Here is a 27124-nt window from a genome sequence, read left to right on the forward strand (position 1 = left end):
TGAAACTTTAAAAAAAAATTGTTATACACGTTGAAATTTAATGCTTAAATTAAAAAGAAAAATAGTAAAAAATCTTCAATCAGTTACAAAGGAAATAACAGTGTAGTGATGAATAACACCAAACAGCTAGTTTTATATATCGCTTTTCAGTGATAAAATCTTTAAAAAAAACTAGAAATAGTTCTTTAGTGGAAGAAATAGTGAAAATATATCGCTTCTAGAATTAAATCCCTCCAAGAAAGGTTTTTCAAACGATTGGATCCCTTCCAGGAAAGTTCTTTGAGGGTTGAATCCCTCCAAGAAAGGTTCTTGATTGAATCCTTTCAACAATTTTCAAGTGATTTCAAGTTTGTGTATAATGAGTTCGGAGTATGGGTGACCAACCCATTCATAAGACCTGTGTGAGGGTCAGCTCCGCTTCAGACGAAGAGAGGGACGTGGTGGATCATGAGCTACCCAAGAAAAATCCTTTTATACGGGTAAGTGTACTCCTTTTTCAAATGTCGTTATGTTACATTGATCGGACTAAATATTAAGCGAAAATCGACTTTACAGGCATATCTGCTTCAGTGGCCGATAGTGATGTAAGAGACTCAGTCTTTTAAGACGTTTTATAACGACTCGACTCCATTTTTCAGAACTCAACTCTAAAACTAAGACTGGGGGTTCGAGTTTTTATTAATAAGACTCAGTCGTTATAATAAAAGATTCAAAAGACTTAAACGACTTGAACCACTTCAAAGATTTGAACAACACGAGTTGTTTACAAGTGACATATTTCTCCCACTTGAAAGTATGACGTCTGACGTATTTCTTATTATGTGACATTTTTTATTTTATATTATTATTTGATGAATAACAATTCTAATTAATAATTGAAAGCTTGGCCTACCTCTGCTCTTATTGTTACCCCTAATAAAGGACTCATATGTGTAGCATTGTTGTAATTATAAGATACGTAAGTACCATATGAATGCAATAAATATATTGAGTATTAAGTTTAGGTGTAATTTGTGGTTATCTATGTGTGTGTCCATGGCACCCGCGATACAGGGTTTCCGTATTTCCGGGTTTGCGGGGCTATGAGTGTGTGCATTATTATTATTATTATTATTGTTTAATGGAGCAGCGTGTATGTAGAAAAGAGTAGCTATGCCCACGGAACTTTGATTTTGTGGGTGTCACTGATATTTACATAGCAGCCTGTATACATAGCTACATAATGGTATTTACATAATCTCGCAAAAATATATATTTCTACGTTCTATGCATTGACTTACAATTATATGGACGTCGGGTCCGCGCTAAAAAGTGTCCGAACTTATAGGGCGCTAAAATCGTATACAGAGCGTCATTCACGCTTTAGTCTTCGTTTGTTCGACTGAGAGCGAAGCAAGCAAAATTAGACAGTACTGCGATGACATTACAATTTACATTCAACGTTTTAGCTTTTTCATATTCCTTTCTTTACATGTGACTACGTTTAAATAGGTTGACTTGGGACATTTTTTTCGTGGTTTTTGTATTAGACCCGTCGTCCATTTATTTGTAAGTCAATGGTTCTATGCCATCAATTTGTAAATTTTTTGTTGAAATATAATATTGACAGACATCCTGACATTCAATAACTTAAAGATTACAATTATTAAAGCGAGGTTTCTAGTCAGCTGGTGGTAGCTGTAAAGGTACCTGGCTGAGTGAAGATATAGATTTCTCACAGATGGTGCTACGGTAAAAAAGTCGTGAAAAACCAAAAATGAAGATCTGCAATAAGCAGATAGAAAAATTCGTAAGGTCCGCTAGTTCGTTCAGTGGCTTAGTTGGCATCATAGATATAATGGTTGGCATATCGTCTGGAAGACGTTGGTTCGAATACAGCCGGATCGAAATATTTTTTTCCAAGCGTTCGATGTTTGTATTAATAATTATAACAAACTAGTGGATTAATTACACAAAAATAATTGAATATCATGGTGGTCAAATATCGTAACATTCAATAAACTTAGAAATTATAATATTTATTTGAAGTATAATGTTTGTTCCCTTTAGTTTTTAAATTTCAACTTTTCGTTGTCCAAACCACAAAAGCAAAGAATTTGCAGAGAAATAAGTCTCTTCATGTTTTTTTTAGAATTCATTCAAAAATTAATCAATCAATTAATAATAATAATAACGCACACACTCAACATAACCCCGCACTAGGGAAACCCTGTGTCGCGGGTGCCATGAACATAGGCAACCACAAGTGACACCCAAAGTTACGAGAGAAAAAAATGTAGGCTATACAAATTCCGGCCCGGGAATCGAACCCGGGGACCTCTGCTTGGCAGACCAGCATGGTAACCGTTCGGCCACAGAGGCAGTTCAAAATAATATTGTACATGGTTTTAGGAGGAGACCGATCGATTTCTGGGTTTTCTGCGTTTTGCTTCCGGAGCTATAATTCTCTAGTTTGACGCAAAAACCGAAAGTCTAAATTACTTATGTATATAGTAATATTTGTAACGTTTTTTTATAAAAAAAAAAACCGACCTCATATCGGTTACCAGCGTCTTGATTTTGATTCAAAATAGGAATCGATCCGATCGGGTACCTAGATGGGTTTCTGAACGAGAAGATGAACCTGATTCTTACTATATCTTTCTAATTTGTGAGTTAAATCCACTATTGTTCCGATTAGAAATGTCAAAAGTTTCCATTCGGAATCGCAATTATGCGCCTCGATTCGGAAAAGACGATCGGGAGAGGCACTCAACATAGTTATCAAAATCAATCATTACAATTTCCTTAGGAAATAGCAGAAGTAGAAAAAGCTAGCTTGACTGGCTTTACCACGCCTAATTATACTTTTACTCGCATAACTTAAGATACCACTAGGAATGCATCCGGCGTTTCCTGCCTTGCCTAACTTAAGTACTTACTTACGTAGCTTGTCTACTTGGTCACTTTCTATGAGAAAATGCGCATATTATTCCTTTTACGAGTTTCCATGAGTACTTTAGAAAGCGATCAAGGGTTAACCATACTCGATCGGCAACGTTCTGTGTTAAACGTTAAGTTTTCAACTGAACACACAGCTTGAACTGGACACGACCCGGTATCGCGCATGCCATGGACATACACATAGACAACCTCTAATTACACACAAACTCACGAAATAAATAAATGTGGGCTATACAAATATTTCTGTTGACCTGGATATCGAACCCAGGACCTCTGCGTGGTAGTCCAGTATGGTAACCGTTCGACCACGGGAGCAGTTAATATATTATTATATTGCAATTATGGTATTTTTAACATGTTTTTATTTTTATCTACACACATATCATAAATCCTCTATGATGTGTTCAAAAACCGCAAATTACGACCAGCATAAAGATAAACTGTTTTGTTAGAACAAATTTCATATCTGTGAAAATGCTATTATTCCTAATAACGTCGAATTCGATTTTATTATTAAACAGTCAAATTTCGAACATCTCTGAAAACAAAACAATTTGATTGGACCTCAATTCTAATATCAGTCGAGATGAAGTTTTATTCGAAATAAAATGTCAATAGCAAACAATTTTGACAAATTTCACTCGTTACGTGATATCGAAGATATGATAGTTGGGGCCGACTCTAGCTTGTCCATGAATTAAAAATAAAAACTACGGTTGTGTGACATGCGTAAGAAAAGTTTTTATTTGCCGCCATTTCGCCAGTCGCAGCATGCGGTTCCTGAACACATCACAGAGAGCTTATAATATGTGTATAGATAAACCAGTGTATGTAACTGTACATAATTAGGCATTAAAACACTCGTGAAGTATTTTTATGAAACTCGCCTTTCTGCTAATCTTCTTAAAACCATAGATCATTGTAATTCCATGGAAATGATATTGCAATTATGATAATATTTGTTATTCTGCTAAAATCTAGTCGCAATGACAGTTGAGTGTCTGTGGAAGCATCACTAACATTCATCCATCCATTCATTTATCCATTCAATCGCTAATGATCGTAGTTGCTATACTAAAAGGTTACGTATCAGTACTCCGAAATGACATTTTCCAGAAATAACGTTTGATCGTATTTTCATAACCTCGAAAGTAATTTTGAGAGGAAAATGTTTTTTCTTTTAAACCTATGTTAACCTAATCTAACCGAACCTAAACGTATCTTTGCGATAAACATCCAACATATCCTGAAAGAACAACGGTTTCGTTATAATTCGGTTTTCGGTGTAATGAAAATTCGAAGAAAGGTTATTTCGGAAAAAAATACAAATTCCAGTTTGTGATAGGTTACCATACTACGTGGGGCGCACTATAAGTTTCCGGGATGAATTTATTGTTTCTCAAAATATTCTCCGTTAGCGTTAATGCACTTTTTCATACGAATGAACCAATTTTGAAAACATTTATGCCACTCCTCCATGACAATCTCTGAAACATATTTTTCATACTCTTCGACAGCCTCTTCAGGTGATGAAAATCGTTGACCCCGTAACTGGTTCTTAATTTTTGGAAATAAATAAAAGTCACAAGGTGCCAGGTCGGGACTGTACGCGGGATGGCTCATAGGGTCAACGTTGTTCACCTTCAAAAATTCATTTGTCTGTCTGGCCGTGTGAGAACTGGCATTATCGTGGTGCAAGATGATATGGCGTTTACGGTTATTTTTACGGAGTTTGTCAATAACTTCCGACAACAAATGATCGTGTACCAATCACTATTCACGGTACAACGATTCTCCAAAGCAACAGTAGCCATGTGTCCAGTTTTATTAAAAAAAGAAGCAATCATCCACTTCAGGCACTTTCCACGCGTGCCACTTTGGTTGGTTTCGGCTCATCTAGAAAGACCCATACGCTCGATTGCTGCTTTGTTTTGGGATCGTAACTATAAATCCATGTTTCGTCACCTGTTACTATGTCACACACCAAATTTGACGCCCTTTCATTAAATCTGGTAAGCATGGCATTGCACCAAGTGACGCGATCCGTTTTCTGAGCCTCAGTCAAATTGTGTGGAATCCACCGAGAGCACAGCTTTTTCACACCCAAATGTTTGTGTAGTATTGATTGTATTTGACTCATACCTATGCCTAAAGATGCCCGAGTGGTATATGGTATGTCACATGTCTGTCTGTTTTGATCATTCGGCGCACAGCATCGATGTTTTTGTTGTTCACAGCAGTGGACGGGCGACCATCACGAAATTCGTCACTGAGCAGTTGAATAGAAGCAGCTAGCCACTGCTAAGTTACTCCTCTTAACTTTCTGTCATTCACAACTGAGATGATTTAAGAAGACTCTTAACCTCAAATGACTTTGATTGATTTCACTTTTTTTTTAATTAAATTACTCTTGACCACTACCTAGCTCTGGAGCAAAGATAGAACCTACGATGGAACGAGCTCGCCCAGAAGATGCCTATTCAGTCGCACCTTAAAGGTACCGGGGTTGTACGAGTTCGGAAACGCCGTCTCAGGCAGGGAGTTCCATTCCTGGGCTGTGCGCAAAGTAAAAGCGCTTAATACGCCTGAAAGGAATATCGACCAAGTAAGGATGATGTCCGATGGTAAAAGGGGGCGGGCGGGATGAGCTGATGGAGCTCATGGGCACTCACCGAAATATATTCTGTAAAAAACCTACCAACGGGCCACTTTGCGCCGGTGGGCTAAGCTATAAAGTTTAGATTCTACCTTCACGTCGCCAATAAGTCTCCTGGCTATACGCTCAATCGAATCAAGAGCCTCAAGTTGATACTTCGCTGAGGTGACTGCAGTATTCCATGCAAGATCGGACTTGTGCTTTATATAATGTTAAGAGCTTGTCAGTGAAAGTGTTGAATTCACTTTGGGAAAAAAATATATAGCAAAATTGCTGATATGCACTGATTACTACACGGTGTGAAAACATGGTTCCTAAAAATTTTAACGATAGAAAAAAAATTAAAACTTTCTTCGAAATTTTACAAGAAAACTGCTGTATTCAATAAGTATTTCAGGTACTATATACTAATGATTTTTTTTTTTATATCAACTGAACTAAATAGAACTCGTATAATGTATGATATATATTTTTCAAATGGATGTAATTTCGTTTGTAAAATAATAAATACTGAAATAAAGCCCTGCCGCTCGAGCCAAGCAAAATGAACCCGTATTAGTACTGAAAAGTAGCAGAGAACGGCTCAAGTACAAGGAGGCCACAGGCGAAATTCCTCGCTAAGCTTCCATTTCGTTGTAGCCTCGGGTGACCAGAAGACTCGCAGCCACTTCCGGAAAAAAACCATAGATAATCGAAGCGGAAGTTTTGCCAGCTTCCTCAACACCTTTTTGCGTTTTATTTTTCGGAGTTAGACAATATGTAAACAAAGAAGCATCAATCGTAAATATTTTTCTTCATATTAAAATCAAAGTCAAACTATCTTTATTTCATAGGTAAGCAAATTACATTTGAATTCGTCATACTGATTTAACTCTAGCCCTCATTCGTAAGGCAGATTCCCCTGAGAAGAATGAGCAAGAAACCCTAGGGGTTGCTCTTTGTGAATATATTTATCATTCATAATATTTATTTCAAATATCTTGGTTCGAAAATATCTGCAAGAGCTAAACAGAATACACGGAATTTTGTTATCCAAGTACGAAGAAGCTGTATAATAACCTTTAGTATAAAGTTTTTGTTTCACTATAGTTTTAAACCTCGTAAATGGCAAATTATGAATATCTTGAACATTACCCCTTAAATGAATTTGAGACTTTGTGACTGTCGACTGTCAAAAAATATAAAATATAAACAGCTAGTTTATTTTTATTCCTCATGTCAATGTTACGTCACTTTAATATGAGGAATAATGTTTTTCACAAAAAAAAAATATTATTGTTCTTAACTAAAATTACATTTTCGTAAAAGTACTGTGACCCGAGTGTAGAATGGTAATCACTTTCTACTTATCTCTCAAAAACTAGATTATTTTCTCAAACACGCTCGGAAATGTTTGTCATTTACGGACCATGCGATTACTTCCCGGCCAAGGCCTGCAAAGTAAATACGAAAATCCATTACTGTCCACTTCTCCAAACTTTTAAATCTACCTACTAATAATGAGCTACGTAAAAAGACAAAAGAAACACTCATACAGCCAACTGCCAAGTGCTCGTAATTGCGAGAATTAATAGTACCTACCTGTACCACTTTTTTTTTTAAAGAAAGCCTGTAAAATAAACTAAAATGCTTTGGTATTGTTTTCTCTCTTCTTGACCTTTTTTCTATGTTCGTCATGAAAATAAGTTCCAGTGAGATAATGAAAACAAATATTTATGGATCTCGCATTGTTTGAGAAATACACTATATAAGCCTCGGCGGGAACGAGGATTACTTGACTCGTATTAATACAATTGTAACTCACACTCATCCAGTAATCCCTTACTTCCCGGGCTCTGCAATAATGTACTATATATCATGCTTATTACATGCTTGTAAAATGGAGGACAGGAGTCCAACCTTTAAAACTAATCACGACAAAACTGTGGCTCGAGGACGTAAACACCTATCTTATCTCTTTATTAATAAGGCATTAAATACTCTGTAATCTGTAAAGCAATTAGTCGGCATGTACGTCACACGACGTGAGCTCAACGCTTCAATACGCCGGCTGGGTTACCGACCCACTTTCAGAGTTTTTGTTGACACTGACAGTCTAACTATCGGATTGTAGGGTGACCAACAGCCAACTTTACGCAGTAAATCACGGAAATAGTTTACTAAATATGGAAGAAAAGAAAAAGCATATCTTCTTCCTTTAACTAAAAAACACACCAAGACCTGCGTCTGGGGGATTGTGAATGACAAGTTTCCTCTTTAAATATCTCACGCGTATTTTTTGGCGGGAATCAAGTAGCAGTTATTTTGTGGAGAACTGTATACGTTTTTAGTACAATTCCGGAGCATATACATTATCATTTCCTAAGTTGGGAGCATAAGTTAAAAGTATTTCTATTATGACAAACTTTAAAACGACATGTTAGATTAAAAAATTTTACATTATATTTGCGGAATCAATGATTTTTTTATTTTGTTTTTAAGTGAGATCCATGAGATCCACACACAGCTTGATACTGACCTCGACGGAGAAGGGGTGGGACGCATTCGCAGATTGTTTTTTCAGTGTAGAAATCTAACTTTCTATATTGTCTCAGGTCTGGCTATTTGTGGTACCGTCGTTGTTTCCGATTTCCAGAACACAAGTGCTTTAGCTACTTACTTTGGGATCAGAGCAAGGTATATGATGTTGTCTAATATTTATTTATATTTATTATTAATGACGATACAAATAAAGCATCACACCTACCTATAGCAGTACCACTCTGAGCTTATCTGAGGGGCGTTGCCACTGCACCCTTACCCTTCAAAACCGGTAGAAATAGGTAAGGTGGCAGTATTTCCCAGGACAAACTCTCTCACAAGAATATCTAGTAATGGTCAGGTCTTGAGAAGACCAGAAATGTTTATTCTTAAGGATTATTTATTTTTGACAACCCTATCCGTGAACCACTTGAGTTACTTATTGGGAATTGAATTGCAATGCCGACTTTGCGTAAACGCCAGTGAGAAATGAAGTCGTGATTTAGTGTTAAAACATTTTTATTTAGAAAAAGTGCCTGTTTCAAAATTTAACTTATTTGTACCTAAACCAAGAAATCTGGATTCAGCTACTATATCAATATTAGCCTCCTAATTAGCCTACAATGGGCAAAACGCTAAACACCCAATATAAATTAAAATGTACTAAATATAATATACATGCTTCAGGCCCAAGTGCGTCAGTAGGGCTAGCAAGACAGGACGCGACTTGCTCGACAGCTATTTAAATCGCCTATCTAAATACCCTATGGTCTTAGAAAATAGAGCGCTAAATTTGAATCCGATATTTTCTTTATAACGTACACAGAGCGTTTACGTGATCATAGGGATAATATTGTCTAGGTCTGATTCACACCTTACGTACGTTTTGATGTACATAGGGCCTTAGGAGGTTAGTATATTATTGGTAAGGTCCAGGAAGTGAGCAACTGTGACGAGTGTGATTTACGGTGAGGTATTTCGATGCGAGCCTACATTTTAGGAGGTGAGGTCTGACCCAAGGGGCTGCAGCTACCTTGCCCAACGCATTAACATAGCCTTATAAATGGGAAACTCTGCCAGCATCTCGAGCACCTTGCCTCGGGGAACCAATTTTATTCAAATAATTTAATCCTAGTTTTTGTACCTAGTATTTAAGGTATTATTGTACCTTACCTGTATATTACGAAAATAAAATAGATTGATAACTAATGATAAAATTGACCGAAAAAAACCGGTTGTAAAACATTTTGATTCATTCTGATTCTCATATGATAACCTTATGTAACTATGGTGAACCGGATTGCAGAACCATTGTTGGTCCGCAGGCCGTAGTTTGGAGAGCCCTGGTGTAAGAAAATGCGTTCACGCATTATGATTGTGATTGTGATCAATGGGACAATCGAGTAGCGGCGTAGCACGATTAAGGTCGTTATGACCAGCCTGACTAGATTAAATATTAGTTATAGAATCTATTTACACTGTAGAATGGAAGCTGTGGGAAGGAACTAACGCTAGACAATCGCACTAATAATAAATTTAATATAATAAACAACTGCCGCGGTATGCTTGAAGACGCTGGTTTGAATCTAGCCATATCGAAGGATGTTTTTTAGAGTTTGATCTAAGGTAAGTATTATTTATTTCAGTCAGATATCTCTGACAATTGTGGACCGATTTTGAAAATTCTTTTTGTGTTTGAAAAGGTTCACTCTCGTGATGGTATTGTCGATTCCATGAAAATCGAAGGAAATCCTCTAATTTTATAGGCATATCCGTGTATTCACTCCATTCTTATGTCGTTGATGTTCCATCTAAGTGCTTTTGCTTCCTCCATTCTGATACGTACGGCAAAGGAATGGAATGCTCTATCGGCATCTGTATGTCTCGAAAAGTACAGTTTGGGGCTATTCAAGGCTAGAGTGAATAGGCATTTTTTAGGCAAACGCGTTCCATCGTTCGGTCACATCGTCGCTTAACATCAGGTGAGATTCTCTCTCTCTCTCATCTGAGCGTTGTTGTCCCGGTTGCGTCCTCAGCAGAGTTGCTGCGGAGCCCGGGGTCCGCTTTCCTGCTTTTTCTCCTCCACTTTGCACGGTCTTCGGCATCCTTAGTGGTGAGACCATTGGCACGCATATCACCCTTGGCGACGTCAAGCCAGCACTTCTTGGGTCTGCCCCTTCTACCGGGGTCCGGCGGAGGTGGCATAGCCAGACATTTGTTTCCCACGTAGCATGCCGCTTTCCGTAACATGTGACCGTACCAACGTAGGCGGCTTTCTTGCAGTTTATCTGCAATGTCACGGACGTGAAGGCTGCCGCGGATGCAGGAGTTTCTGACACGGTCTTTCCGTGGTGAACATCAGGTGAGATTGTGCTCCATCAATTGTGCACCGATTTTGAACTTTTTTTTCTTTAAAAGATATTGATACTGTTCCGGGTTCGTTTTGGTCATCCCAAATTACTAATTGTTTTCCGGAAATAAATATCGACTTTTCACTTGACGCAATACATGTAATCAACAAATCACAGTCACCATGACAACCAGAAAAGAAAATACAAAGCGGTCCGTAACAGTCCCATTGTCACGAAGAAGTCAGACTCTGATGAGGGATCCCATTGACTTATAATTATATGGACGTCGGGTCCGCGCTAAAAAGTGTCCGAACTTATAAGGCGTTAAAATCGTATACAGAGCGTCATTCACGCTTTAGTCTTCGTTTGTTCGACTGACAGCGAAGCAAGCAAAATTAGACAGTACTGCGACGACATTACAATTTAAATTCAACGTTATAGCTTTTTCATATTCCTTTACATGTCACTACGTTTAAATAGGTTGACTTGGGACATTTTTTTCGTGGTTTTTGTATTAGACCCGTCGTCCATTTGTTTGTAAGTCAATGATTCCCATGGAAATTGAAAAAAACCGATAAACAAACTTTTGAGGTCAGTTCTCTTTCATCCTAAATATACATTGTAGCAGGTACATACATAAAAAAGTAAGAAAATTTATAAATAGAAAATTTAATCTAAGGTCGTACCCTGGGGCATCGTGCTCAGAAGGCTGGCAACATTTCCCCTTTGAATTGCTAAATTCTTTGGCGAAAATAACTGCGTATGCGGCGCAGGCTCTGTGGCTAGAGCGGCCGAGAACCGCAAAAGTCTCAAATACGAAAACCTTGCTCAGTACCACAACTTTGTGCCTGTTGCGGTTGAAACCCTGGGGACCACAGAGGAAACTTCTAGCGAATGAGCTATCAGATCGCCTCGTAGAAGCCTCCGGTGACCACAAGGCTGGCAGTTATTTTCGTTTGGTCTTTGTATTAATAATAATAACAAACTAGTGGAGTAATTTCGCAATAACTATGAATATCCTTGTAGTAAAAAATCGTAACTTTCAATATACTTGAAAACTTACAATAATTATATCTTTAAATTTTTATTGAATTGACATTCTTTTATTTTTATGTGAAATTAGTCCACTAGTTTGTTATAATTATTAATACAAAGATCGAACACTCAGAAAAATTCCTTCGATGCGGCCGGATTCGAACCGACGTCTTCTAGCACACCGTGTCAGACGCTATACCAACTAAGCCACATGATGTCGATGGAACGAACGGAGTCGTATTTTTGTATTTAGTTTTTCAACGATTTTTTAGCCGTAGCGCCATCTATGAGAAATCTATGATATTTCGTGACCCAGTTAGATACCTTTACAGTTACCAGCCCCGGGGCTAGAGATGTAGAGAATCGTATCTTTATTATGAAAAAACCGACCTCAAAATGTTGTGGAATTACATTTATTGACCAAGTTTTATTAAACTCGGTTAACGGAAAGTCATTGATTCATCCCCTAATTTGCTACCAGTAATGTGCGGAAAGTGGAATTTTTTTTTTCAAATTTGAATGGGACCAAATTAATCATCGAAATCGACTCATAAATGTCGGACTCATCGCGTTGTAGTCGGTTAAAACTTAAAAATGTCTTTTTTACATTAGTAGCTATTTAGTAGCAGTAGAGCTCCATTCGAAAGAGGTCGTCCAGGGTAGTACTGCCACCTTACTATTTCTGCCGCCAAGCAGTAATGTCAGCATTACTGTGTTCCGGATTTGAAGGGTAAGGGTGCTGGTGAAATTACAAGGCGTAGTGGTAGTGACCTCCGATCCCCTCAGACCTTTGCGATTTAGCTCTGAGTGGTACTGCAACTGTTATGGACAGGCATGTAGCTCTTACCGTCACGCGCACGACTTGTTCGTCCCGCCACTTGATGGTATGAAAAAAAAGCTACAGTATTGCCACATTACCTATTTCTGCCGCCAAGGAGTAATGCCCGGAATACCTCATTCCTCAGTTTCGGGTTTTAAAGGGCGCTGGTGAAATGACCTGAGATTTTTCAACTTATGTCTCAGGGTGACGAGTACAATGGCAACAATGTTCCTCGCTCTGTCACAGAACCGTACACAACAGCTTCTCTGCCCAATCTATTGCATAAATATATTATAGAATAATTTCTATATTGTTTTTTATCTTGTTTTTGTTAATTTAAGATAGGCTTACGTTATCTGTCACCATATTGTATCCCAAGGTTTTATTGGATTGTTTTTTGACACCCTATATATTAATCACTATCTATATTGCAAACTACTGAAGAGGACATACTGTTTTTACGTGATATGGTGAGTACCAATGGATTTTATAAACCACAATGTTGAACCCATTGCGCAACTTGTTGACAAAACAACGCAATAAGAATGTGCTAGATAATCACACATAATCAGGTCTCAAACTAGAGAATTCCTTGTACTGTATATTTTAGGGATCCATTATGAATTCGTCGTTAATTCTTTGACGATACATCCCCAATGTAAAAGTACAAACCAATGAACAAAACTCTTTTTCACAATAACCGTTACTTCCATTGACTTACAAATAAATGGACGACGGGTCTAATACAAAAAAAACGAAAAAAATGTCCCAAGTCAACCTATTCGAAATTTAAATTGTAACGTCATCGCAGTATCGCGCTGTCAGTAGAACAAATGAAGACTAAAGCGGAGTGTCGCGCTCTGTATACGATTTTAGCGCCTTACAAGTGCGGACACTTTTTAGCGCGGACCCGACGTCCATATAATTGTAAGTCAATGGTTACTTCAATTTTTTTTGTGTGTACGTTATGCTATTACTTTGGCATTTGTGAACCGATTTTGATGATTCTTTTTTGTCACATTTAAATTTAAAGAAAATATTCCACCTCTAAGGGTGACAAACTAAGTGATGTAACCGGTTTCGCGCACTTACTGATAACCGATTTCAATAAAAATTGGCAAATAAAGAAAGAAAAGAAAGAAATATTTATTCCATAAAGAAACAACACAGCACACATATATTTAACAATTGTAACATGTAAAAAAAATCGACATAAAAAGGGGGAAAAAAGAACAACGATAATACATACAAATAACACACAAACAGGATGCAAAGAACTGTAACAATAAATAATCAAACGGTACGCCATAACGTGTGCATGCTGTGCTGCTACGGAATCCGTCATCCACTCAGCTTGGTGTCGTCTCACATATAAATACATAAAAATTTTTTTTTTTTTGACGTGCCTAAGGTAGAAAAATATAATCAAAATTGTTTGTGTATTTGTGTCAGAATTTACAATAGACTACCAAAGGACATTAAACACTTTCCCATTACATTATTTAAGACTAAATTATATGAATTGTTAAAGAATGAAGTATATTATAGTATTAGGGAATTTCTACAATAATTTTTATGTAAAAGAATTTAAATTAATTATATAGAACTTAATGTAAATGTAACCATGTGACGACCTATTTTTCATTTATTTTGCATGCCTAAATTATCTTCGGGCGAAACATGCTTGAACTTATATGTATATTACTGTGTTATCATGACCACCATGTTTTATGCAAATAAACGATTTGATTGATTGATTGATTGAAAAAAGCTTATAAGCAAATTTTTGAGGTCGTTTTTTTACAATAAAACAGTTATACTTATACTATTGGTTAATGTAATAGCAGTAGAGTTGTACTGCCACCCCTATTTCTTCCGCCAAGCAATAATGTGAGCCTTATTATGTTCCCATTTGAAAGAATGGGACTTAACTAAACCACATTTCACAGGAGAGGGATTTAACGTTTTACTTTGTTATTTCAATGGCTACAGGTATCATTTTTGCACAGTAAGCATTAATTTATATTGTCTACGAACTGACAGCAATAGATTCCCGTAAATCACGCTAATTACCGAAATGGAGACTCGTAATCAAATGTCAGTAACGCGTAATTGCACTATCCCCGAGGTTATGTCTTAAAGTAATGGATGGCACGACTTCTTCGTCCCGTCACTCGACATAGGTGTAGCTGTGGGTATAAAGTACTTGGTACTTACTTGGTACTTGGTGCAACGGGCTGGTTTCCGCAACTCGACGACAAAGCGCCTATTTATATTATGGGTATAAAGTAATTAAAATATATAATAAAGTCATTACGAACTGTTGATTTATAATGTAACCGAAATACCTTTGCTTTTGTTTTCTGAGCACAAATATTAATTACAAAAAAAAGAAAAATACAATGATGCGAAAGAAATGTGGGGAAATTTTGATGTAATGTACATGTTTTATTGTTTTATATTCTCAAAGAGGAAGTGAAAAGTCGGGTGCATAACTGTAGTGTAACAAAACAACTACATACAAATATGCACGCCCACCGCGAGAGGTGTACGGACGCACACATTCGCATAAACTCGCGGGTTGTCCCACTCCCCTTTCATTTCAGAATTGAAACGGTCACTCGGTGTTGAAGAAAACATGTATAATACAAAAAGAGTTAGAGAAAGTAAAATTAAATAAACGTATAGTTAATAATAATTATTGAAAAGTACTGATAAATATGTTATACCAAAAATATACAATGACTGGCTCAGAGAAAGTATGAAGGTTAGTAAAAAAGTGTTGAAAAAGAAATTAAAAAATATATTGCTAAGTGATGTAATGTTTTAGTGAAATAAATATCATGATTAGATATAGTATTATTTAGCAAAGACAATTTTATTCCAGAAAATTAGCTAATATTTCATGTAACTTAATTAATGAAGAATAAACTAGAATAGATATACATAGGTAATGTAAAAGAACGTTGTCTTGCCAACAACCTGATGCCTAGGTTGGCAAGGTCTTTAGAATAGGTATAAATTGTATATCTGTGGAGAAATAAATAAACAAATAAAAATAAGAAAAAAACTGGTCGTAGTCTCAAATTTTAAAAGAAATGACATATTCTATAATGTTGATATAATTTAAACTTTATCTTGTTGCCATATCGTTGAAAGTTCAACATAACGCACACGCACACACACACTCAACATAGCCCCGCACTAGGGAAACCCTGTGTCGCGGGTGCCATGGACACACACATAGACAACCACAAATTACACCCAAACTCACGAGAGAAATAATTGTAGGCCATACAACTATTTCTCTCGGCCCGGGAATCGAACCTGGGACCTCTGCGTGGCAGTCCGCGTGGCATGGTAACCGTTCGGCCACGGAGGCAGTTAAATACATTATCAATACTTATTATTGCAAGTTACGACGTTTTTATTTTATATTGAAATTTCAATCAATGTGTTGCCACCTAGTGGTTAATAGCCGAACGACGACGAATTTGAGATGTTTACTTTTTTCAAAAAAGAACAATGAAAGTCCCATTGGCCTCGATTACTATCGGAACCGCTGTCGCCAAAGCGCACCCAAACAAAATGATAAACACTACGAAATCTTGATAATGATTGGTCATAGTTTCTCATTTAAAAAGATGTAACAAATTCTGGATTGTTGTGAATAATTTAAAATTTACCCAGTTGCTATATCGTTGTAATTCTAATACCTGTATTGCAAGTTACGATGTTTTAGTTTTATATTGAAATTTTATTAAATCTTGCACCCAGTAGCTGGACTACGACAAACGATTAACATCTGAATCAATTCGATAGACAGAAAATTAAAAATTAATTAAAATAATAATTACCGATGAAATACTACTACGGTACTGTTTTTGGTACAGCTATCGTTTTTGCACTCCAAAACAGAACAATAAGGCATTTTTCTGCGATTTTAGAGACACAAACATACAAAGCTAAAATGGTGGACAGAGCTCAAGTAGGCCTTTCGCGGCCTAATGTTGGCACGCGTCAGACGTTAACTAACCACTTGTACTGTATTTATTGTTCTGTGGCTATAAGGTTAATTTTCATTTCTTTTAACCAAAAAATGATTGCGATGAGCAGAAAATTAAAATTTATTAATATTAAATAAAATAAGACTTAAGAATGATACGATACCATAATAACAGGTGCGAATATCATTTTTACACTCCGAAGTAGTGAAATAAGACATTTTTCTAATATTTTCGAGATTTTGCACGGCCATATCGTAGTAAGCGAAAAATGGGACTGACCTCAAGTTTGCACAACTCCGCGTACTGTTGGCACACGTGCAATGCAAACTCAGCACTTCTACTGTTGTTCGCATCTTGTTCTTGCTACACAAACTATTTTGATTATAACGTTTCAATGTACATTTGTTGACACCAGACCAGTTAATTGAAGAATTGAGTACTATATCAAGTATATTACCAAAAGATGTTTTATACATACACTCTGATTTAAGCAAGTTATACAATTTAATCAAGATAAAGACAAGGATGCTGCAAGAATATCTACTTTTTCAAATCAAGATACCACTAATAAGTAGAGAAGTTTATGAAATTTTAAGAATAGTTCCTGTACCGCAATATAATGAAAACAAGGTTATTACGTTATCACCAGTATCAAATTACGTAGCTCCATATACATAAAAACATAAAAATGCTGACGCGGTAACATACTTAATGTGCGGTATTAACCGTACAACTGTATTTATTATTCTATGAGCAGGGCGCCTACCTTTCCAAAAACATTCTTATTTCAATGTAATCTTAAAGTAAGCTTATTGTAATATTACTCATATTCGTACCATGACAAACTTTAGTTTTGCCAAAGTGCACGAAGGAAAGAACGAATGATTCCCCAATAGTATCTATTTCTTACTAAAAATAGCAAAGAAATAACGCTATATGACCTATATAACCCCATCTCTTTCTTTTTTGTTGTTCCGAATCGTCTTATCGTAGTATAATGTTTAAGTACTTAATATTATTTACATTCAGAGAATTTGAACTGTTAAAAAAAGAAAAGTACGTAATAATAAAATCAATTAACATTACTTTGTTTTCAGTAATTCCGCATTCTCATGAAGAAAAATAAATAAAACAAGCTGAGTCTTGATAGTCACGTTGTGAATTCGGAATTATAATTTTACGAAATAAACATGGCGTGTTTTTATTTAACGAGTAATGATTTCGCATGTACTGTTAATAAAAAAATAAACAAAATATTGAAGAGATTTATGTAAATAAATAAGTTCAACTTAACTTTTAATCAATCAACAAATCAATATTTAGACAATAAATTCGAAAATAATATTGTTTCCACTGCGTCCGCGTACTATGTTAAGACTGCTAGCTAAATTTGACATAAGAACAATATTACTTTAATGGAAAGTCGCTTCATAGGCCGAACTGAGTGAATGAATAGTACATAGCTGTCAAGAAAACATCTGAAAGGGTTGTAACCCTAACTAACCGTGAACAGGTTCACGGCAATGAAACGGGAAACTTCCGGTCCACAAAATTTATTAAAGAAGTAAAGTTTAAAAAAAGGGTACACGAAGGCTGTAGACTTATAAATTATTACACATGATTTAGCTTATTTAATGATTTATAAAGGTAGTGAAGAACCAAAATTAGCGATTATTCGCTATGGAATTTGGAACAGCTCCGACTGTAGTGGCGGTCGAGCTGGGAGTGACCGTGGTACGAAAACAAAATGAGAAAGTGAAGGAAGATGGAACAATTCAAATTTAAAATTTAAATACATGTAAAATAAAAAATGATAGGATACAAGCGGAGAAAGGCGATACAGAGAGGTGAGATGACGGTGTAAGGTCACACCGTCACACGTCATAGTTTTAACATTATAATAAGGTTACCTTAAGCGCGTCATGGTACATCTGAACCTACCATGCTCCCAAATACAGATCTAAAAAGTGTCAGATAGTACAATAAAATTGGTAAATTTATTTTCTAAAACGTCATGTAACAAAAGTTATTGTTACAATGCTAAATAATATAGCCCTTCTGGGGTGTTAGTATTTTACAAACAACCCTGTATAGACGAGCAAGGGAAGTGAGAAACTTGATTCCAAATCAGCAACGTCAACTATGCAGTGAATGGCAAAGGTGCGCCTACAACTACATCAGCTTCATAAGTACGAGATCGGCTATTGCTTCACCAAATTGAGGTCACAGAATAAATAACTTTTGCGACATTGCCTGCGTACCTTACATAGCGACAAATAGCATGGACAAAAAACCTTTAAAGATCTTGAGCATACAAACTTCGCATTTCCTTTCAAACTGCGCAAAACACTCTGTTTTCCATAGAGTTTAGCGCATTTATAACAACAGATTCAAGAACGTTGTCGATATGTTAATTCTTAGAAGAAGGCGCACTGAGCGGTGGTAACATCCCTAAGATCTTTAGCTCTGAGTGGCAAATCACCTGTTATGGACAGGCATGTCGGTTACCACCAGACGCACAAATTATTCATTCCGTCTCTTAATATCAAAGCAAGACTAAAACAAATTGATTGAGAAAAGAATATATCAATATACACTCATCAAAAGGGTCTCTCTGTTTTTAACACCAAGAAGAATTTTTGAAATCAATTTAATTTTTAAATTCAAATTACGAAATAGACCAAAAAATCCATTGGTGTTAAAAAAAAATTGAACATGCTTGATCCCTAGACACTTTCGATTTGTGTATTTATGTTGGTAGGTACTGCGTTGAAGAGAAGTGGTAACCTCAGACAAACCGTTCAATTAGGCAGAGCCAACTTCGAGGAAAAGGTCAATCGTCGAATCCGAATCGGTTGGGCAGCTTTCCGGAAGCTCCGGGACGTCTTCTCGTCCACAATACTTACCGCAGTCCTTGAAGACAAAAGTCTTCCAGCAGTGCATGTTGCAAGGGATGAGCTCTGAGACGTGCTCACTTACTATGTGTCTCATAAAAAAATCTGTAAGTCACTCAAGGAGCTATGTGATCGAATAAAAAATGAGGAGATTCGTAGAAGAACGAGTCACCGACATAGTTCAAAGGATCAGCAAGTTAAAGCGGCCGCTGGGGAAGAAAAGTTCTGGAGAGGAAACCACGACGTTCAATGGGACGGCCCCCTACTAGATGGACGGATGACCTGGTAAGGGCGGCGGGTAACCGATGGAAGCACGTTACATCCGACCGGCTAGTCTGGCAATCTTTAGGGAGGCCTATGTTCAGCAGTGGACGTCTTCCGGCTGATATGATGATGATTTATGAATGTTTAGTCGCAATACCTCTTGTTAAAAATAAAGCAAAACATAATAATGAAACCTTTTGAAGAAGATTGAACACGTGGACTTTGTCCTTGCCTGTCCTTAGACAAGCCCCGTGGCCTGCAGTGAAACGTTAACGGCTTATTTAACAAAGACAAACAGTCCGTTTATGAGTTATATTTAGTACCAAAATAAGTGAAAGTTTAGTAAGTTTGGTACAAGCCATTGTTTTACTGCACTCCGTTGGGAACTGCTTTCTATGCGACGTATAAATATTATGTCATATGTATGTATACATTGTAATTGTACAACAGCAGCAAGTTACGCTACACAAAGTGTGGCGTTTAAATCTAGGACCAATAGAAAATTAGGGGGAAGGCATTTAGTCACAAGCGAGATACAATACAAGATACACAAGGCTTATAATGTAAATCGTTTAACCGCCACACAAAAAAAAACATAAACTATTCAACAATAAAGAAGGGCAAGGGAGAAGTCGAAGTCAAAGTAAAAATCTTTAATTCATATTGAAATCGTCATATCGATAAAACTCTACTGCTCATTCATAAGGCAGATTCCCCCGACAAGAATGAGCAAGAAACTCTAGAGGTTGCTCTTTGTAAATATATACATTTGAATACATTTATCATTGCAATATTTAATTTAAACAACTTAGATAGACGGACCACCTGATCACAAAGTCACCAATGACGAAGTTCTGCGACTAGTTGGACAGAAGCGTAAACTTTTGCAGAGCGAAAAGTTGCATATCTCGGTCATGTATTTAAGCATGACAGATACGAGCTTCTGCAACTGATAATGAAGGAAAAAGTCGCTGGTAAAAGGAAAGCTGGTCTTAGGAAAAAATTTTAACTGCTCTAAAGAAGGATGCTGAATCACGGCGGGGTCATCAAAATATGTTGTAAATTGTATATGTAGTTTGTAAGTTTCTGTTTGAGATAACTGTTGTGCTTTTGTTTTGTTTTTTTGTAAATATTTATTTTATTATTTATCGTTCTTTTTTACCATTTAAGGAAATTTTAGCTTCTGTTTTAACATTGACAATCGATATCGGTTTCTATCGTGTAAATTATTGTTATTTTCTTTTCTTTTCTACTTTCGCGCTCCTCGAGTAGCTTAATTGATGGTCTGTGCTAATTTTGGTTCATAAATTACCTGTTACACAAACGTGAGACCTTAGCTTCTGTCAGGGAGGTTCTGTGCTAACTTGGTTTGCACAGCATATATTGAGCTCAAAATCCTCGCCACACATCTGTGACCGTAGATATAGTTTGTGTTTTTAGTTTTATTTTTGTGTGTGGCAAATAAATGGAATGTGGAATTTGGAAAAAAATTGTGGCTGAGGAACATACGAGAGTGGACTGGGATAGCGAATGCTGTCCAACTGTTCAGCCTCGCTAGAAATAAATATGCTGAGCTGTCTGCCAACCTTCACTATTTGGAGAGGCACCTTAAGGAGAAGATAGACGGAGAGCCGTGGTGGCCTAATGGTTTGACCTACCGCCCCTCAAGCAGAGACCGTGGGTTCGAATCCGAGTTCGAATCAATCTTGAGTTTCTCGGAATTGATACGCGTCCAAAATTTAAAACATATTTTGATGACCCTGGGATGATTAAGCATCCTTCTTTTGAGCAGTTAGTTTTTTCCCCCGCGACCAGCTTTCCTTTTACCAGCGACTTTTCCCGTCATTATCAGTTACAGAAGCTCGTATCTGTCATGCCTAAGTACATAACCCAGATATTCAACTGTTCGCTGTTTGATAGTCTGCAAAAGTTTACGCTTCTGTCCAACTATTTAGAGAACTTTGTCATTGGTGACTTTGTGATCGGGTGGTCCGTCTATCTAAGTTGTTTAAATTAAATACAGTTTGAAATTCACTAAACCCTCGCCTGAAAGGTGACCCGTGTGTGAAGCTATACGCCTGTCAATAGCAGTTGCAGTTTAAATTGCAAAGATCTTAAGAGCACTGCAACTGCGCCCGTCGCGTTGAGACATAAGTTCAAAAGTTCGATGTACAATTTCACCAGTACCCTCACCCTTCAAGACCGGAACGCGGTAATGCTCACATTACTAACTGCCTCCGTGGCCGAACGGTTACCATACCGGACTGCCACGCAGAGGTCCCCGGGTTCGATTCCCGGGCCGGGAGAAATATTTGTATGGCCTACATTTATTTCTCTCGTGAGTTTGGGTGTAATTTGTGGTTGTCTATGTGTGTGTCCATGGCACCCGCGACACAGGGTTTCCCTAGTGCGGGGCTATGTTGAGTGGTGCGTTATTTATATTTATTTATTTATATTTATTTATTACTGCTTGGCGGTAGAAATAGGTAAGGTGGCAGTACTTCCCTGGACGAAATCTTTCACAACGAGCTCTACTGTACAAATGGATCGATGGTGATGACGATGATGGGGAGCAAGCTCAGCGCACACTGTCTTGAGCACATGAGCATATACAGCACTTATTATATTATCAACTTGTCGCCTTACTTTCTAAAACTCGTATCTTAACCCTTTCATGGACAGTAACGGCGTTTACCGTAAAAGCAAAATTCGAATATGGACAGTACGGGCTTTACCGTGCGTATTCCAAGTGCTTTTTTTGTAGTTGTCGCCTACTGCTTCTCCATAGAGAAGTGTCAACAATGTACTGACAAAATTGAATGATTTATTTGAGATACATTTGTGGACGTTACTCACACATGTTTAATATGTGCACACCAAGACAGTACGGTGAATGCCGTCGTGTTTGTATGAGGTGATGTAAGACCGTACATGTCAGTGCGTCGCCAGCGACTGCCTTTTGTGGTTTTATTTATATCTGTTTTCGCGCTGGAACTTTATGAGAGAGAAACAACTAGGAATTTTTTTCTCTTAATGCATAGATTTTTAGTAATTAAATAAACCAATAATGTGTACTGCTGAAACCCTATTCTATAATAAATTATAATGAAACGTGTTTTCACACTTAAAATCAGGTTAGTTTGGTACGTACTTTCTGCTATCTAGGTGAATTTATATGCAACGTTAAATACTGACAGTTGCCGATCATTTTTCCGTGACCTAAAATTATTAACCTTCCCATGTCTGTACATCTTTGAGGCATCTATTTTTGTTAAGACGAACTCGTGAATTTCCAGAAAAAGTAAGTTCACAAGCGCACTTATTTCGTACCAGGAAATATATGGTCCGAAGAAATATATGTAAAACGGCCCTATACAAAAATAGCGTTGTTGACATGGCACCCAAAATATTTCATCAAATTCCAGACGCAATAAAAAATATTAGTGGAATGCAATTCAAGCATGTATTAAAACAATTATTAATTGACAAGTGTTACTATAGCATAGAAGAATATTTTAATGACAGTTTCTTAGAATAGGTAAATGCTGACAGTTGAGTACCATTTATTTATTAATATTTTTAGACTTTTTAATTATTATTAGTTTTTTGACATTGTATCCATTTTTCTTTTATTTTTATTTTGACATTACATTTTTATTCAATTGAGTTCGTATGCCACTTTGGCTTATTGCAGAGATTCCATAAAATTATTATTACCATCTATATCATGTACCTGTAATAACGAATGATTCAGATTCAGATTGAGATTCATTTATTTCTCAAATATAACATTACAGTATAAATTGCACTACATGTCAAAGTATAAGAAATTATATTGAGATCGTCAGACAAAAAGGAAAATTATAAGAAAAGCACACATTAATTAGAAAATTAACAATTCATTACATAATATTGTTGTCATTAAATTATATATCAAATATCATTCTCCATCAAGGATCGTCATAAGTTGATAACAATTATACAAGAGTATGTTAATGCGGTAAAAATTACAATAAAAATAGAAAATACTGAATTCGTTACAATTTAAAGTCCATAAATTCTTTTACGGAGTATATAGGATTTTTCAAGAAAAGGTCTTTCAGCCGGCGCCCAAATATTTCGTCAGATGGTTCAAGTTTGAGAGTAGCGGGTAAACGCTCATAGTAAGTAGGTCCGATGACACGCGGGTTTTTCTCTGCAAGTGCCATGCGTCGGGGGACTGTTCTCAAATGACCGGTACGGCGAAGTGGGATGCCAGAAACATTCACAGTACCAAATGAAGACAAATTATTTCTAACATACATTATAATTTCGTATAAGTAAAGTAGAGTGAGTAGTGCGTCATTATGCGTAAGAGATTTCTGAATGAATAAATGAATTGAATTGAATTGAATTGAATTGAATTGAATTGAAATAAATTACTTAAGTTTCGTTTAAATTTGATGAATAACTCAACGATACATACAGTATACTATTAGTAATCAAAATCACCTCTCTTACTACCCTCCAAACTGTGATTTAGTTATTCAAATGGTAAATAAATAACCTTCATCAGCGCTTAAATTTCTACTCAAGTAGCCTGTGGGTGAGGTATACGAAACGTGCCTATAGCGCCCTGCGCGTTCAATATAACAACGCATTAAGAGTACTAAGGGATAGCCAAAATGGTGCCATGTTTGCGGAAGCTCACACGGACAGCATCCAGGCCGTAATGCGGAAAAAGATTGTCTCGCTGTTGAGTCGCATGAAGCAAAGTCCCAACAGCATTCTAAGTGCAATATCGGGAAGTTTTGACTGTCCAATAGTAAAATTCTGTATAGACAAACTAAGGGCGTAGCCCAATTTGTAGTGTAGTTATAAATCAAGTCTGCACTGTATTATGCTAACCTTGTTTTTAAATTCTCGTACTAACATACTATGGATATTTTTAATGGTCCGAAATAAAGAATTATAATTATTGTTATTATTAAATATAGTCTAATAAGTAATTGTTTCTTTTATAATTGTTAGGACACATAACTTTTAACTTTTATTTGTCTTCTTATATTGCAAAGGTTACGCTATTTCAATGTATAGATTTTTTATTTCTGCTGAAATAAATTTAATAAAATCACCGTACTTACTTATGCACAAGAAACATTTGGAAGAACAGTTTGCAGTGTTGCTATGAATGGCGACGGGATCAGCCGTCAGTGACAAAGCGTAATAATTATGTTGAATCAATACAATCACTACGGCATAAAGAAAAGTAGAGACTTTTGGTGTGCGGTATTATGTCAGTACTGTCAATGAAGGGGTTAAAGTACAAAGTTACTAAAGTGCAAAAAATCGATTATGTTATACAAATTTTACAGGCTAATTTCACATCACATCTCCTTCATATTCATACACTGGCTTTTACTTATTCTTAAAGTAATGTATCATGAAAGTTTTGCCATTTCCTGAATCAAATTCATCATCATCATGGCGGCCGTTTTATTATCCAATCTTGGATGTAAACCTCCTCCCTCTTCTTCCACTCTTGGCGATCTTGCGCTCGACTAATCCCGAAGACAAGTCCCGACCTTCATGTCGTCGGATGTCGTCCAACCAGCGCTGCGGTGCGGCTTTATAAGATACAAATTTGAGAAAGCAAGGCGTCGAATTGTAACATTCTTTGACGTAAAAGAAGCGGGGGATGGCTCCACATTGGATGCAATCCACATGATCATTGTCTTGTAAAAAGGGCACCTAAAGATTGTTTCGTTGTTTTTGTTCTAAAAATTTTCATCAGAAATGATAAATTGTTGTGAATTATTACCATAAGTAATTCCCGAACAACAAGCACAACAACAAAAGTTTTTTAAAAACTAAAAAACCTTCGCAAACCTATAATCTTGTTGTTTAACACGTTATTGCTTGTCATCATTGTGCAGTTGATTATTTTTGAAACATCCTCTGAAGCCTACCGTTTGATGAGTCAATTTTGTAGCACATTGCCCTTCCTGATATTTTACCATAGCATGTTTTGGCTATTAGAATAATTCCCACTCTTTTTAACCTCACTTAACAATTCAATTTGCCTAATCTTATTTACGTGTGGTTTGCCAATAACGGCAAGCAATTACAGTATGGCGTATTGTATGCAAAGGGGGCCACCCACGTTTAAATGACGGGGCTCTGCGAGCTCAGAATTTTATAATGTTCATTGACAAAGGATAGTTTTTAGGAAGTTATGAAAGGTTTGGAAAGAAGAGCCTTTAGCTTTACTATTGTAGATTTCGGAAGCGTAAAAATAAAACTTACTACCTATTCTTTTCAGTCGTTTTCTACAGCTAGACGTAGGAAACGGACGTTATCTATATTTGTAAATACTTAGCTTCTACATACTTACATATAGAGTTTAAAATTCAAGGTTAAACCAACGCTATCGTGATGTAATAATGGCTGTCGTCGAGTGAGCCGGTCTTAAACCGATTGAAGACCCAAATGCCATTGGATTCCCATCGCCGCATGAGGTCGTACAGAGGTTACGTACCGCTAACCATGCTACCTACCCTGCTATACTAATGTACCCTACTTGAGATTCTAGATATACTAGAATAGATACGGTAAAGCGTATTTTTATACCATACCGTGAATTACTTTTTTGGTTAAACAAGTTAGAAGCAGTAGAGCTCCTTGTTAAAGAGTTCGTCCAGGGAAGTACTGCCACCTTGCCTACTTCTGCTGCTAAGCAGTAGTGTGAGCATTACTGCGTTCCGGCGTCGAAGGGCAAGGGTGCTGGTGAAATCATTGTGAAGGGAACTCTGTTCGTGTTCGTACCGAATCCGAGAAATGACCGTCCGAAATGTCACAGGGATCTTTTTATCTCTAGGAGATCAAGCAACTTTCGTATTTTCTTGGATTCTCTGTGGCCGAACGGTTAACATGCCACGTAGATTCGATTCTCGGGCCGGGAGAAATATTTGTATGGCCTACATTTATTTCTCTCGTGAGTTTGGATGTAATTTGTGGTTGTCTATGTGTGTGTCCATGGCACATAACACAGGGTTTCCCTGGTGCGGCTATATTGAGTGCCTGCGTTATTTTTGTTTTAAATTGAGAACTGAATAGAACACGTATAGTATTCGATACACATTTTTCAAATCGCTTTAATATCGTACCGAACCGTATTAGTATAGGGGAAAAATTGGAATGCGAGCTGAGGTAGTATCAACTCTTAATAACGATAATTCAATTTACAATATAGAATAAAAAACACTTTCAATTTGATTGTCAATATAAATAATAAAGCCGAAAACAATATGGCTTCTTCGCATACGGTCATAAAATCTATGCAGATAATGTACAATACAACATACATTTGCAATTATATATATCGGATGAATTATTTTCTATCTATCTACCATAGAGCACGAGCGGCGCGCACGCAAGTATGCGGTGATCCTTGACTGACTTCAAGTTACTTGCGCTTGCGGCCGGTCATTCAACCTTTATGTTATCAATAGCTAGTCTATTGGAACTGCGTTTAGTACAGGCTTGAATGACCTTTGCAATTAGGTGAGAGCTACTTAAATCTAGTTCGACAAAGTTTAGTTACACGAAAATAATTTCAATGTTAAAAAGTAACTGATCAAGTATTTAGTTACTAA

The 27124-nt window shown here is 36.8% G+C and overlaps 1 protein-coding gene across 1 annotated transcript in view; it reads left to right on the forward strand.

Moving 5' to 3' along the window:
• The first annotated feature begins 239 nt into the window (after window positions 1-239).
• The window catches only part of LOC113227746 (rhophilin-2-B), a 146754-nt gene continuing 119869 nt past the window's right edge, over window positions 240-27124 (forward strand). Inside the window, exon 1 of the mRNA XM_026460729.1 lies at window positions 240-479. Within this exon, the coding sequence (XP_026316514.1) occupies window positions 372-479 (108 nt within the window). The 5' untranslated portion in view covers window positions 240-371. The remainder of the gene's footprint in view (window positions 480-27124) is intronic.

The sequence above is a fragment of the Hyposmocoma kahamanoa genome, unplaced genomic scaffold, assembly GCF_003589595.1.
Source record: "Hyposmocoma kahamanoa isolate Upper Pololo Valley unplaced genomic scaffold, ASM358959v1 215, whole genome shotgun sequence".
Lineage (NCBI taxonomy): Eukaryota > Metazoa > Arthropoda > Insecta > Lepidoptera > Cosmopterigidae > Hyposmocoma > Hyposmocoma kahamanoa.